Below are 16,332 nucleotides of genomic sequence, written 5' to 3' on the forward strand. Positions count from 1 at the left end.
AGGGGACAGTCACTGTTCTGCTGAATATCTGAAAACCAAGGCAAGACTGGGAACAGGACTCCAGCATGATACGTGATTCTCTGGATCTCTGCATTGGACAGATCCCTCTGCAGGAATGCTTTGATGTCACCTAGTAGGCAGCAGCTTTGGCGAGAGTGATGAAGCAAGAAGGGCATAAAAGAACCCCTGCCTGAACCTGAAATACAGGTTTAAAGTGAAGCTGAAGGCAAAATAAAAAACAAGTGTGGGTGGGGATCAGTCCTGGGTAGAGAAAACAAAGGAGAGTTGACTAAAGACACTTGAAATCAGGTGGTAGACACAAGAGCAAACCCACTTTTCCAACACAAAACAGTGGCACTATCCTTGGAGAGCTGTGGTGGTGCAATGCTTTAAGAAACTGCACACCTTACTATCTAATTCCATTCTCTTTATTTTGTCTTGGCACTATCTACACGAATGGAAAACAATTGCAAAAAATAGATACATGCACGTCGGTTTTACTGGCTGCCAAAACATGGCCGGATTGGAAACAATGGTTCCAACACATTTATCTTCTTTCAGACTGTGGTTTCATGGAAGGGTGGTTGTTTCTTCAGCTTTTCATTAGCATATCATTTGTATGCTAGCCAAGAGAATTCCCAAAGGCTTTTTCTCATACTGCTCCTGTCAGCCTTTTTTACAGAGGAGTGCCCAACTGAAGGCTACTTCCAAAATGCATCTGTAAAACTTATTTGAATACTCTTCATTCATAAAACAGATGGAAAAGTGAGGAGTAAGGAGGAGAAAAATGTACAGAAAGAAAGCAGACCTGTACAAAAATCATCACTATGAAAAACAGAGATTGCTTGATTCTCCATTCCCCATAATAGAAACATTAAAAGTAATGTTCTTTGGACTGTGTGTTACATTCAATTCCTAAAACAGAATATTAGCTACTGTGTTTCTGTGCTGAAAGTCATTTTCCCACTGCTTTTTGTTGACTGTTTGCATTATTTAACTTTAAAGAGTCCAAGAGGCTTTTGATTGTTTCACTTCCTATTCCTTTCATCCTATTCTTCATCCTGCTGGAATTACTTTTTCCAAATGGTATCAGTAGTGCTGCCAGTCCCCAAGGTTCTTTATTGATCATTTGCTGAGTTTTATCTTCCTTCTGTAAAATCCAGGCACTTTCTCTGGCCATAGCTATAAATTTCTCCAGCTGTGGCTGATTAACATTCTTGCTGATATTAAGGTCTTGTTCAAAGGGATTCCAGATATAAAGCGGAGAGGACTCAGGCTTATTTACTTCCTTTCCCTGCAGAGAGTATAAAGAAAAAGCCGAAGTTGCATATGTGCATTATAGGCAGAGCAAATAACAAATCACTTGAGTTATTACATTAGCATTAAAAGTGTTTTGACCTACTAGAGAACATTTTGCAAAACACCCAGTCATTATTAATCAAGTTAATTTTCCTGTCAACCTGACTGTATGATTCGTGTTCTCTGAATCCTCTCAGTGGTGGTTTTCTTTGCCACATCCAACTTAGATTTCCTTCAAGGTAAAGAACACACAACTACAGTTTAACCTTTTTGGCCATTCTCCCATTTGCTTTCCAACAAACCTCAGACCTCACTCACTGCAACCTCCTACTCCTAATCTCCACTTGTGTATGCCGCATCAGTGTGTCATATCAACCTGCACAGTCCAGTTTGATAAAATATTGCAAGCCCTTAAACTGTTCAAACTATTCCTCCCACAGGGCTCAGAGAGCTCACAGTGCTGGTGTAACTGAAAAAGATTGCTGTCTTGGCTGAAATTCCTCCCAGTTTGGTCTGTCTTTTAAGCACAGAGCTATTCAGGTCATAGTCCACTGTTAGGCACCTGGTATAGTACAACACAAATAGCTGACAACTGTGTAGTTTGCTATTTAAATGCACTTCCATCTCAGTGCTGATCAGTGTTTCTTAGCTGACCTGTTCTATATAGCAGAACCTCTTCAGGCCTTTCCATCACAAGCTCTAGCAGGAATCCACCAGCGATTGCTGGTCCAGGAAGTGTCTATGTACACGTTACATACTCCTGCCCCAGGGCCAAGAGGACTGTCAGAAAAACAGCAGCAGCACAGATAACTCCTCTGACTAGCTCAGGCTCCAAATGTGTTTTTGCTTGCCTTTTTGAGGTTTAATAGCAAACAGAAGCTCTCCACCTAAATAAATCAGTTTCTAGGATCAACCTACAAAAAGAGCTCTTATGCCAGCGATCCATAATGCTTAAAGAGCAAACAGAACACAACAGAGTGCCCACACGGCAACAGGGCACTGAAACCCCTATTCTGGAAGCAGTCCAGCAGGAACAGGTGTGAGTTATGGTAGTTACATTTTCATGTATTTCTATTGTACTGGCATGCACACACAGATCAACAGGATGACTTAAACATATAAAGCAAAGCAAAGTGATAGCACAGCATTATCTTGCTATGGCATACTTACTGAGCTGCAGTACAGTTACTGTAGGCTGATACAACCTGCAGTAGAAAACCGCAGTGCCAAAAGCATACCCAGAACTCAGCTGTAAGTTTTATTGTAGGCTCCGGTTGGGTCTGGACTCCCAACTTTAAATGCAAAGCCTGTCAGCACACAGGGTTTGTCGCAGACTTTTGCTATGACAGACATCATAACATTGTAATAGCTTTCATCACACAGAAGCAAAATAGCTTTGATTTTTTAAAACTGCCACTTTTATTACAGGGCTTTCCAGTAAAATTACACTGGCTTTGCATCACTTTCTGGTTTCCACCATATCCAAGTAATGACACTGTAAATGTTCTTAATGGTATTGTAAGTTATTGGGCTCCGAGAGGTAAACACTCCTTCACAGAAAGGACTCAGTGTGACAGAAATTGGTGCTTAGCATATGTAGTTTGTCAAATGGCAGACAGAGAGATTCAATTGATAATGATGAGCAATTAAAATCCATTTACCTTTCGAAGATTTATGGAATTCTTCCTGAAATCAAAGTTTCCAAAATATTCAAAAAACTCACCCAACAATACATCTAAGGGAAAGAAAAACAAAAGCCATCAGTAACATTAAGGAAAAGTTTATTTTCAGTACCCTCATAAAAAAAAGAAAACTCATGAAAGATCTACCTACCAAGCGTCTCTGTATTTTTTGTAGGTTTAATCTTCCTTAAATCACTAACAAATGAGCAATCATATCCTCCAATTATATGCTTGTCTTTTTCATCTGAAAGAAAAATTGTGGGCATATTTTGAAGTAATAAACAGTAAAATGCCATTGTACTTAATAAAATTCAGATAACAAACTGAAATCAATGCTACCCATATTACATAAATCAAATACAAGTGAACTTTCAGGTTAAGATTCAATTTAAGTGGTAAAAGATTTAAAAGAAAAAAGTCTATAGATGGACAAAGGAAAAGCATCATGACCAAATGGCACATTTTCAAAATCCTACAGGAATAGGATAAATGGTCGTAATCCTACAGGAATACGAGTAAGATCTTCGTATCTCTGAAAATACTTCTAATAAGTAACAAACAGGGTACCTCTGTATAGAGGGCTGTATTATACACTAAACAGCACAACTCTTCTACATGAAGGTTTCCAAAAAATGAGACTCAGAGTGTTCACTGTCTTTTTCTGAAAAACTTCAGAGGATTAGGAATACTCTTGTAAAATATCAGAACGTGTTTTTTGTATAAAAATTTCTACAGGATTCTGATGGAAATGTTTAAAATTATTTTAAAGCAACTGAACGCAGGCCTTTTTCTCCACTGAAAGCACTCAAAGCTTCCAAGGAAGCACGTCAATAAGCAGAAGACATCAGTGAAGAATCAAGAACTTGAGATGTCATTCTCTATGCTTTCATACAATTCACTGAAGATAACACACCCAGAATGCTGTGTATGAAACTGCCAGAACAGCTTGTTTGTGAAGATATAAGAATTATTTGCAAATGGCCTAAACAGTCTCAAGGATATTATAAACTGGGAGAAGAAAATACAGCCTTTCTTTTAAGCATTTGGTATCTATAAAACAATACACATCCTATCAGTCTGCACAAAATCCTTAACTCCAGAAACGTTCAAGACCCTGCAGGTCTTCTAAAAAACAAACAAACAAAAAAATTCAGCACAGGACCATTGAACAAGTCAATTACTTTTAATTATCTAAGGCACAGAATAAGTCTAACCCCTTTAAATTGAATTAGTATTGTATTGAAAAGGGATTTATTTTGCCTTTAAAGATGCATTATTTTCACTAAAAAATACATCTAAAACTTGTGTATTCCCTCGAACTTAACGCACACATAATAATCATTAGTATTTGAGAGCATAAAGAAATTGCTTGCATTTATTTACCACTTTAGAGAAAACAAATATGCAATAAACAATAAACTGCAATAAACACAGAAACGGCTGTGCTTACCTGCCAGTTCTTTAAGTTGGTCTAGTGTTGGAATGATAGGTGGAGATCTCTTTTGCAGAAAAAACATGACCATCATGGTCAGGGAGAAGTTTGTAATCCAGGTACCAGGAGCACTGTTTGTAAGTCCATGAACACGGGCCCAACATCGTACAGTGAACACTAAAGCTCGTACACGGGAATCAAGACAGCCATAGATATACAAGAGTTCTGAACTTCTTATTGCAATGCTGAAGAAGAAATGAGAAGACATGTAAATGATGAGAGAATTATGAAGTATAATAAGCAATGAACACTGCATCTGATAAGAGAAGAGGACCTCCATAAAAAAAAAACAAAAAAACTTTGACACATTTTAAAAAATAGAAGAGAATCATAGAATAGTAGAATGGTTTGTGTTGGAATGCTTGGAGTTGTCCAGGATTAAATACCTGGTAGTTTTCCATAGCAAGAAAGATACAGTTTTGGGTAAATAATAATACTGCATTTGCACTATTTCCTGTTTCCTTGTTCCACATCACAGTGGGAGGAAAAAAACCTCAAAATAAAAAAACACCATCAAGTACTGTGGAGTCAAACTATGCAGAACCGAGGCAAAAAAACATAATTTAGCCACAATTGCCTTTGAGGTACATTAGATAATATCTCTATCCTAGTATAAAATAAAATATAGCTAGAACTTCTTTTACAGCTTTTATATAAAAAGTAATAAAATGCTGCACTGAAAAATAACCTAAGTGCAGAGACACAATGAAATCTGCAAAACAAGTCAGTTTGGTAATTTTCAAATGATTACTGCTTAGTCAAGCCAAAAAAACAACTAATCTCGAAGGATAAAGGTTTTCAGATGGATCAGTTTTTGATCTCCTTCATCACACTGTTATACAACCATTCATATATTGTACAAATGGGAGGGCAAGAAAAAGCAGAAAAAAAATGAAAATACGGTATGAGAGTAAAACTTTGGTTCAATTTTAGCCTGAAGTGCTAAAAATTGTTCTAAAAATTCAGCATAGCCTTTTGGAGACATTTACTAGGTCAAAATTTTGTAACATCTGGGCTTCTAAAATTTCAGCTGTGAGGTGCTTTATGGTGTCCAGAGAGGTTTGTTTCTAGTAAAAATGATAACAAGACAAGAAATGCAGTCCTTACCAGCCAAACCATCAGCAGTGAATTACAAGGAACCTTGTACAGAACTACATGCTGACTTTCACTGTGGCTGCATACAGAGAAGTAATTTCATTGCAAGAAACTTGTTCAATACTGCCTTAACAACTCCTGCACATTCTGAAACAGAACTTTGGGTAATTCAGAAAACTTAGTATATCTCATCTGATCGTATCTAATGTAGACAAATCACAAAACTGCACTGAAACTGGTATCACAGAACCACAAAATATTCTGAATTGGAAGGGGCCCACAAGGATCATGAAAGTCCAATTCCTGCCAGGGCAGCCCCAAGAGTCACACCCTGTGCCTGAGAGCATCATCCAAAAGCTTCTTGAACTCTGTCAGGCTGGTGCTGTGATTGCTTCCCTGGAGAGCTTGTTACAGGGCTCGACCACCCTGTGGGTGATGAACCTTTTCCTAATATCCAACCTAAACCTCCCCTGACACAACTTCAGCCCATTCCCTTGGCTCCTGTCACTGGTATCCTGAAGAATAATCACACATATGTTTATATTCCCAAACAACAATGAAAAGGGTGAGTAACTCATTTTCGGCTGCATACACTTATGCCAGGGTTGTTTACCGGAGTGAGGGGGGTATTTCTAACTAAAACACGCGATAGCACCAGCACAAGGGACAGCACAGCCGCTTCCGTGCTCGGCGGTCACCGAGGAGCCCTGAGGGGCATTTCTGGGCAGCCGGCGCCCCCTAGCGGCCACTGCTGCGAGCGGCCCCGCACGGCGGGAGCACCGCAGGCTCCCGCCCCTTCCCGACGCCGGGAATTCACTAGGCATCCAAGGGATCTTCCCAGCAAACAGGTGTATGCCGGCCCTTAAGAAGAAGGAAAGGACACCAAAATAACTAGAGGCCAAAGCACTAAAAATTAACATTCTGGAACTGCTTAATCTGAAAAGCAATCAAGAAAGGCTGTGCATATGCCAAAGGGAAGTAATGACTAATGAACACTGCCTGCCCTCTTTCCAGTTATATAATCCAACCTTATTCCATAGACTGGTTTTTGAGTCTTCAGCTTCAGCTAGCAACTATTTCTGATGCTGAAGAAAGATAACGTAAGGACATCAAACTCTAAGCCCTAGAAGTCAAAAAAATAGCCTTTTTACTTTCAGAGCCAACATTCACATTTGTTAAGAACATGGAATGGAAAAGACTAAACACTTGGTATTACCGGTTTTCAGAACATTTTAAGTAGATCAGAATTCTCTGCAAACTTTTTAAAGCCAGGTCTCACCTGTTGCTCACTGACAGATCACACTGGAATCCTGTCGGCTGATGGCAAAATTTCACCAGAGGGCAGCGGGCATTGAGTATCTTCTGTACATTCACACACCCAGGACCAAAATTATCAAGGCAGTCACCAATGACAGAAAGAATCCTCTGAGTTGCTAATCTTTCTGATGGTAATCTTTTCATCTGATACTCCATTTCAAAGGGACCTTTTTTCTAACACAGAATTTCAAAAGCAAGCTGTTAGCTCTCAAGCAAAAGAGACATCTAAAAATACTTCTGAAATACCACAGCAACTTGCAAAGGAGTTTGTACAACTAGAACCGAAAGACAAGAATTATTCAAAGCAGTCCACCGAACTTAAAATTCGTAAAAACATATTGCTCTCTCTTTCAGATTCTTTTTCGGTGACTCAATTTTTTCCAGGTTAACAGTGATCAACTTACTATAAAGCTACATGTTCAAACAGAAGTACAATAGTACTACATATCACTACTGGCTAAAAAAGTAATTCTGGAATTACCAGGAGAGCATAAATGCTCTGACTGCAAAAGAGGAGCATACAATTATAGAGGGACAGTACAACCAAACTACCACTAATTTCAAACTATTAGTAATTCCATTTCAAATCCTCAAAAAACAATGCATTATTAGTAAATCAAGCAGCAGTGTAAAGAAAAATGTCTTTTTCATTTAAAAAAGTAAAAAAAAATTAGCATGCAAATTACTTAATCCTTCAAAATTAAGATTTTCTGTAAGACTTTAAAATAATCAATTCATGTCATATATCGTTTCCCTGAAAGACAAAAACATTGTGAAGATATATTCTAACATCACAAATCAACTTCTCTGTAGGTCTTCATATTTTGATTTGTTATATTTGTAGTTTTTACCTCAGTAACATACCTGTGAAATCTCTGTTTTCTTTATAGTCTGTGTTTTTAAGACATCAGCTAATTTTGCTTGCTAATCCAATACTTGACACTGACTTATCCTCCCCCTTGGAACATGTCATGTGTGAATGCATACTACATAAGCAAAATCACAGTGATCTAACTAGTAACTGAGACACAGAGTACGTTACTTTTGTTGTCCACAAATTAGTGATCTCACGGACAGGTGAAACAATTCCAAACTTACGGACCTTGCAACATTTCCCATAAAGTCACTTCAGGTGCTGAACTTCTGAGTCTCCCTGGCAATCACCGAGGTGACTGTTCCTGCTGCCCTCCTGCCAATGGCTCTCCAGTCAGCACCACGTGGTGGAACATGCCAGGACAGCGGTCCCTAATCCCATCTGGCTGTGTAGCTGCATGCTGCAATAGGGCTGGCTCTAAGTGAAAGGAGCCTGTGACTATCAACATCGAGGTAGTTAACAGGAAAGATAAAGATGGGGGCTCAGCTGACCTGTGGTGGGCTGGTGTTGATATTTATATTTGTGACAAAAACCACAATGAGCCTTTCCAGACAGTACCTAACTATCTTTCAAAAAGTGAATGAAGACTTTTTTATAGTGATAAAGTAGATATTCTTAGTAATTAATAGAACCTTCATATATAGCTTTGGTCCTAGCTAGGGGGTATGAAGTACTGATACACTTGCCCAAACCCTGTGGTTCTTCTCCTGTTCTCGCCACGTCGCCCAAAACAGCAAGTACAGGTAAACTATTACTTTTGGGTAAAGTGATACAGTAACCAAGAAGCATAACTTCTTGGTTTTAACAAAAACTACTACTCTAAAAATATCACAGAGCCCTGTTTTGAGTCATTCACTAATCTCCCAAACTGCCATGGGTTAAAAATGCCCTATCTGTGGTCTAGCACTGTACTGATAAACCATTCTTGGTAAAGAATGTTCCCACTTTTGCCTCTTTTTAAAATTTACAATTAGTAATCAGTTTGCCATAAGGCTCAAGAATAGTAATTTCATGTAAATAGGTGCTGAAATGCCTGATCCTCCTCCACTGTTGGCACCTTCTGAAAGGCTACACAAGTGAAGAAATCAGAAGATACCTTCTCCGCTGCTGCTAAATCACCTTGTAACTAAGGCTACCTCCCCTTTTTCTCCCCCATAGTAATAAGTCTCTCAACCATCCACAGGTAATCACAGCTGCTAGCAAACTCATTCATCATCAAATACTCTACATTTCACAACAGAACTTCTATCTCCACAAAGGATACATATTAAAGAAAACAACTAGTTAACAAACATGATTTGAAAATAGACATTTTATACTTGAAAGGTATTCCTTCAAAATTTAAGAGGCAACTTTACTGTTTAAATGTAAAGTGCTCCTAGATTTTAACACTTCATACACATGATGATCCTTCTCTTCAGCTGACATATTTGCTTTCATTGTGTTTTATCACTGCAGTAATACTAAAAACTATATATTTGAAGGATTATTTCTTTAAAATAACTTACATGGCAATATACAAATCGTATAGAAAAGCTGAGAGAATTTTCCATCTTCAAAAGCTTGCCCATTGTCTTTTAAGGAAAACAGAGCTCGTTTTTCCCAAACTGTCTGTCACCACACAAATAATAAGAGAAGTTTTCACAACATGAGAATCACTTACTTGATTATTCATTCAGAATCTGTGAAGAATCCCAACTTCTCCATTGGGCATTTCTGACCCAATTCACCCTTTTTCTTATCCTGATTCTCATTATCTCTCTCTCCTACTTCATTCTCCAATCTCCAATACTTACACCATTCACAGTCAAAAACCAGCAGCAAGACCTAAGATCCTTCCAAAAATGCCTGGTCAGTCTTTTCCTATTCTCTATGCCTACATGCACAAGGCCCAAGACAGAACATACTCTAAATAACCATTACAATTTGAAGGTGCTCAAATACTAAGTGACTAAACTAAACATGTGAACTCAGATACATAGCGCAAGTTTCCAAATCACACTATGGGTAAAGATAGATTCAGATGAAATTTAGTATGTGCACTGAAAAAGGCAACACTGCTGACTGCGTATTGCTTACTGGAGGTCTTGTAACTCTGGGCTTCTCAAGGTACTGGTGTAAATTCTGTGCTTTGGTCAACAAATTCAAGACTCTATGCATGCTTAGTAATCTCTGCTTGTCTTGATGCTTACTGTTGTATTATCAATGAGGCATTTGAATAACTATGAGGTACCTTATGTAAAGTCTGACAACTGAAAGCATCTGCATTATTGATTTGGCTCAGCTCCTGTTTGCTCCTGGGCCCTGGTCCCCAAAACATCTACAGTTCACATATAAAAGCTCACACTCAAGCTCCTTTCAAGAAGTAAGCCAACTAGTTCCCCTCACAATGAAAATCAGGTGCTGTTAACACAGAAATTTTCTCTGGACTGTGTGGCACCTGTAAGTATTCACCATTACTATCCCACATCCTGAGCTTTCACACCTCCACGCACTCAATGTGTGTGTATACATACAGATACACCCCAGTACATAATCCAGTAACTTTCCCGGAGCATAAAGTCATCTCTTCAAGGTAAGGAAAAAAACCTGACAACCCTCCCAAAGCGCAGATGTGCACACATGCACAAACTTACTTTGCTTTAGGACATGGAGGAGCCTAAAAAACAAAGTCAAGCTTCAACAGAGCATGGCTGAAGCACAGAAGCTACAGAGAAGAAAATACAACAGTAGAATTGGAAGGTCTGACTCTGCTGAAACCATTTTGGAGGATGAGGGTTTTCTTCATAGTGAAATTCACCCTAATAGTACAAAATTTACTTAAACACCAAATCATTTTCTTCCTATTGCAAAAAAGATCTCTTCCGTGTCACATTCAGCTTTTGAAAGTCTTCAAATCCAAACATTCAAATAAACTTGTTCACACTCTATAGTATGAACCCATGTAAAATCTAAATAAAATCAAACTGATTCCTGTGTGTGAAACAGCAAATGAACTGCTCTGTTGAAGAAATCCAACAAACTGAAGATGCACAGCACAATCTTACCATTTTTGTAGCATGCTTTCCTGTATCATGGAAGTCCAAAAACATGTCCACATCAGATCCCAGTTTGCCAAATGTGTTGACTGAAGAGCCAAATGGCTTTACTGTGCTGTCTGGGAAATATGCACGTGCAAAATCCCGAACCAAAGAACAGGCCAGAAATCGGAGCTTGATGTTTTCTTCTGTAAGCTGATGCTCATTCAGTAGAACATACATCTGACCGCTTATCTAGTTCAGAAAATAAGCACTGTAAAAATACAATGACCCATGTTCTATCTATTAACATATATTTTCATCTATTTAATATCAATGCAATTAGGTTATTTTATAAATTTCAAAAAGTTTCTTTCATACAGAGAAATTATTTTCACAATTAAAATTAATAATTTCATTTATATATTTCAATATAGGAGAACCATTCCCACAAAATTCTAATACATTACTTTTAAAAATAAAAATAAATTCCTTTATAAGTTTCACATGACCCCTTGCAAATCTGAAATGAACATGGTTCATTTTTAATTAAGATACATCTACAAACCTCTACTTACACTGTCTGCAAGACAAAGCTTTTGAATAAGGTCTTTCACTGGAATGTGACACTGAGGAGAGAGGTGAAGTGGTGTCTCTTCCATGCGTTGACTCACTGGGTTTTTCAATGTGAAAGTAAAAAGTCTTGATTTAAATGGGACAACATGATGCTCTGAAACATCTGGGATTCCAACAGCATCCTGTAACGAGGCTATACTGCTCTTTTCTGAAAACTCTATTAAAGCACTGATGCCCTAAGACATTAAGAATGGAAATACAGGGTTAGATAAATGCATATAACGCATATAGGTTAAAAGTATTTAAGATGTACTATTCTTAGCAGTAAGCACTAAATGTAAAAGTTCTGAAATATATTAATTTTCACAATTTAAATACTCAAGAAACACATAAAAAAGGAGCTATCTGTTAGAAAAATGAACGGTGCTACGTAAAATTTCAAAGATTTAGTGCAAAACAGGTTGCTGGCTATTCCTCAGAGGTGTTGCTTAGCTGATTTACAAATAAAAATCAACTGCTCAACAACTTGTGAACATTACCACAGATAAAAACTGATCCAATACACTAATTGTATAGAATTGTATATAATTTGCTTAACTTATGTATGAAGCCTTAACCAAATTTTCATTCTAGTATTTCTTTTTATCTAAGTCTAGATTTTAGCTTACTTTGTAATTACTTACACGATTTTCAAAAAAGAAATGACTCTTAACATTTCCATGACTGGATAAGTACTGCAATAATTTTTTTTCATTAAGTTTTGATGGGCACTTAATTAAAACAGTCCGTTCAGCTTGATCCAGCCGTTCTGTTTGCACTTCAGCAAATGTCTTCTTTCTGGTACTGACTTCAGCATCTGTGAGAAGAAACAAGCATCAAAGCTTTTCTACATAAACAGAAAGATATATAGCTGGTTTTAGTACACTTCCTCTGGATCTTTGTCCCAACTGAACAAAGGTTTGTCCTGGCTCTCCAAGATCATGACAGCAAAAATGAAAAGAATGAAGAACAAATGAAAGACAATGAAAATTGAATGAAAGAAAGAAATATAAGTGTACTTCTCTCACAAATGCATACATTTGTAATAACAAGGAGTAGGAAAGGTAGGAAGAAAACAATACTGACTTCCCTTGATGCACAGGAAGCTTCATAACACAAGGAATCTTTGTTCTTTAATTTGCTGTTCACCATCAAAGAACAGCACACACAAGAGTCTGGAAATGCCAGCTAGGCTGTGAGGAAGATCTAGACCTTTGGCAAGCTTCACTGAAATGATAATCTCTCTTCACCACCACAAAACCAGCACTTCAGAACAATTCAACACTTGCTGTTTTTACAACTCAGCACTTTCCTTTACAGTAAACTCCTACTCAAAATTTTCACTTAATAATACACTTTCATCTACTCCAGTACAATAAACCCACAGACCAGTCATATCTCATCACACTACTGGCAATCTGTATTCCTGCTGACAGCCTCCAGAATTCACATGGAATCAAGACATGCTGAAGATCCAGAAACATGGAACTTTTTTTCTTCACTGCATACAAGCAAATGGGCCATCTCCCAAACCTGAAATCATGATCACTGCCCTGCATACCTTTCAAACTAATCCACTGACCACATCACATCAGCAGAGCCTGAAGCTGTTAACTGTTAATACTTCCCTTTTGTCATTCGAATTGGGATGCTGGGGAGCACTTCCCAGCAGCTACTATCTGCCACAGGAAGATTCAATAGAGAGGTCTTTATTCTATGTTTTTGTGGTTTTGGTTTTGAAGAATGCATGGCATATTGTGGCCTCAAAAAAACATGTAAGTATCATTACGTAATTGTTAGTATTACTTGATAGTAGTTGTTTTTTAAAACTCCTTTATTTTACAAGTTAACTGAGGTGTCAGAGAGGCTTGTAAATAATAAGCACAGTATCTCTTTCAACAGCTCAGTTTTATACAGCATTTTTCATCAGAAAAACTAAGGAAGCACTTTATGAAGATGATAAAGATAACAGTTTCCATAGCAACAGAGAAGGATGAAGTAACCAAGATGCAGAAAAGACAAGTCCCATGGATGGGTGATATGAACAGGAAGTATCTGCTTTGGGCCAGAACGGCTGTAATTTTTGCCTGATTTACTACCTGTACATGCTTAGTCACTACAGACATGATGTGATCTGACAACTCCTGGCTCTGCTGTCCTCTGCACAGTCTGAGCATGGCACTGATGCACAGCAGCAATGGACACCCCTCACTAGTTCTCGGTTTGTAGTAAAGACACAGCGGCAGTCTCACGTTTCCTGTGCCTTTTTGAGGGCGTCTCTCGGGACAAGCCCCGTCACTTAATTTACCTCTAGCTGGTACCTACGTTTAACAAACCGAGTCCCGGGCACTGACAGCGGACTCTGGCCTCCTGGGCTGCAGCCCGGGAAGGCACAAGCCGAACCCACTGCCCGGCCGAGCTGCCCGGGCCCTGCGGGGCTCCTCACGCCCAGGACGCGAGCATTGCCCCGGCGCCTCCGGTGGGGCCGAGCGGGACAGGCGGCCGCTCCCTCCCCACGTCGCCGGCACAGCCCACTGTGCGGCACCGAGGCTCGCGGTGAATGCAGCGCGGCCCGGCGACCCGTCCCTACCTTCCCCCGGCTCCTCGGTAGCCGGCTGCGCGGCGGCGGCGCCGGAGCGGCCGAGCCGGGCGTGCCCGCGGGCGGCGGGGCCGGGGAGGCGCAGGCGGCCCCGCAGCAGCCGCAGCGCCGGCCCTCCCGCGCGGAGCGCCATGGCCGGCAGGGCCGCGCCGTCTGTGCGCAGGCGCCGCGTTCCACGGCGGCCGGCGGGGCTCAGGCGGCTCCGTGTGCTTTGCCTTGGGGCACCGGCGCGGCGGGGAAGGGCTGGGGATGCCCGGGGCGTCTGAGCGCTCCGGCAGGAGGGAGCAAACCTACCAGCCAGCCCAGGGTGCGGGCAGCTGCCTGCTCCGGGCAGAGGGAACAAACAGCTGTCAGCAGTGTGCCCTGGCAGGCAGGAGGGCCAGCTGTGTCCTGGGGGGCATCAGGCCCAGCATCGCCCGCCGGGCAAGTGAGGGGATTGTCCCGCTCTGCTCTGCACTGGGGCGGCCTCTCCTTGAAGCCTGCGTGCAGTTTTGGGTGCCACAATGTAAGAAGCCTATAAACCTGTTAGAGAACCGCCAAAGGAGGGCAACGAAGACGATGAAGGGCCTTGAGGGGAAGCCAAATGAGGAGTGGCTGAGGTCACTTGGGCTGTTCAGCCTGGAGGAGACAGAGGAGAGACCTCATAGAAGTCAACAGCTTCCTCGTGAGAACAGGAGGGACAGACACTGATCTCTTCTCTGCGGTGACCAGTGACAGAACCTGAGGGAATGGCCTGTTGTTGTGCCAGGGCAGGTTTAGGTTGGATATTAAAAAAAGATTCTTCACCCAGAGGGTGGCTGGGCACTGGAACAGGCTCCCCAGGGAAGTGGTCACAGCACCAAGCCTGAGAGTTCAAAAAACTTTTTGACAACCCTTTCAGGCTCACGGTGTGTTTCTTGGGGCTGTCCTGTACAGGGCCAGGAGCTGGACTTCAATGATCCCTGTTGGTTCCTTTCAACTCAGCTTATTCTGTGATTCTGTGAGCTTCCCAGGGCAGGCCTGAGGCCTGGGGTGTGAGAGCTGCCTGCCCCGTGTGAGGGAGCACCCAGCAGCCCAGGCCAGGGCTGGCCGTCAACCCTTGCATGAGCCCTGCCAGCCAAGGGCAGGAGGGTGAGAGTGGGGATGGGGTAAACCTGAAGGGTGGGATGGCCAAGGTGGGGGTGTAATGTAGGTTTTGGCAGACTGACTACTCAGGGAAGTAAAACCTTTGGCCTGTATCAGCGATGTTATCCAGCAGGACTAGGGAAGTGTATTTGGCACTGGTGAGGCCACACCTTGAGTGCACTGTCCAGTTCTGGGCCCCTCAATTCAGGGAGGACATTAAGGTGCTGGAGTGAGTCCAGAGAAGGGCAACAGAGCTGAGAAGGGGTCTGGAAAATGAGCCATATGAGGAATGGGTGAGGGAGCTGTGGTTGTTTAGCTTGAAGAAAAGGAGGTTGTAGCCCGGTGGGGGTTGGCCTCTTCTCTCAGGCAACCAGTGACAGGACAAGAGGACATAGTCTTAAAATGGGCCAGGGTAGTTTTAGATTGGGCATTAGGAAGAATTTCTTCACAGAAGAGGGGATTGGACATTGGAACGGACTGCCCAGGGAGGTGGTGGAGTCACCATCCCTGGAGTTGACATGGTAGTGTTTGGTGATAGGTAGGACTTGATGATCTCAGAGGTCCTTTCCAACCTAACTGATTTTGTGATTCTGTGTGTCTGGTCCTGGGCCAAGGCTGTGAAGGCAGAGTTACTGCAGTGAAGGCAGCATGTGAGATCAGAAATGAGGTGGTTGGGGCAGAGAGCTGCAGGGCACCCAGCAAGTAGTCATTGGTCTGCAGCATGGTTCCCCAGGCATGTACTGAAGAAAATGTCATTTTCTTTAGTATTTAAAACCAGTCATTTATGTAAAACTTGTGGGCACATCTGTAGTGTATGTTAGGGTACTTGTGTGTTAGTAGGTCTTCAGTGCAGTGCTGTATATACTCTTGGCAGTGTCCCAGTAAGTCAGGGTCTGTAAGTAATTGCTATGACCTAATTATTTTGGTTTTGTATTCTAGGATGATCATTAAGACAGAGAGTAGATTGCTTTTAAAATAGAGCATTTCAGTTTGTATCCTACTTACGCATGCCGTGGAGCAGAAACTTGTGTTTCCTCCATCTCTCCATAGCGAGTTTCCTCTGGAATCCTAAGACTTGTCCTGCCTAAATTCATTGATGTGGAGAGAGGAACTCCTCCTCTTTCCCTCTTTGAAGTTGGTCTAAAAATAGAAAAGGGTTTCATTAAAATTAATTGTAGGTTTGGGAAAACTAATAGCGCAAGCAAGTTCCTGAAAGAGGATACCCAAAGTATCCTAGC

At 41.1% G+C, this 16,332-nt stretch overlaps 1 protein-coding gene across 1 annotated transcript; it reads right to left on the reverse strand.

The window, feature by feature from the left end:
* Positions 1-410: 410 nt before the first annotated feature.
* Positions 411-14,123, reverse strand: MTPAP (mitochondrial poly(A) polymerase). Its single transcript, XM_032100817.1, has 9 exons — positions 13,982-14,123; positions 12,036-12,208; positions 11,355-11,588; positions 10,807-11,031; positions 6,848-7,059; positions 4,432-4,658; positions 3,133-3,225; positions 2,961-3,034; positions 411-1,294 (listed from the first exon to the last, which is right to left on the reverse strand). The coding sequence occupies exons 1-9, from the start codon at positions 14,121-14,123 to the stop codon at positions 956-958; spliced, it is 1,719 nt and encodes a 572-aa protein (XP_031956708.1). The 3' UTR covers positions 411-955.
* Between the last annotated feature and the right edge of the window lie 2,209 nt (positions 14,124-16,332).

This window comes from Corvus moneduloides, chromosome 1 (assembly GCF_009650955.1).
Source record: "Corvus moneduloides isolate bCorMon1 chromosome 1, bCorMon1.pri, whole genome shotgun sequence".
Lineage (NCBI taxonomy): Eukaryota > Metazoa > Chordata > Aves > Passeriformes > Corvidae > Corvus > Corvus moneduloides.

Coding starts and splice junctions, on each gene's coding strand:
- MTPAP (XM_032100817.1), bottom strand. CDS start 14,123: ATGGCGCTCCGCGCGGGAGGGCCGGCGCTGCGGCTGCTGCGGGGCCGC. Junction 12,209..13,981: donor TACCGAGGAGCCGGGGGAAG/GTAGGGACGGGT, acceptor TTCTTCTCACAG/ATGCTGAAGTCAGTACCAGA. Junction 11,032..11,354: donor AGCTTTGTCTTGCAGACAGT/GTAAGTAGAGGT, acceptor TTTCTGAACTAG/ATAAGCGGTCAGATGTATGT.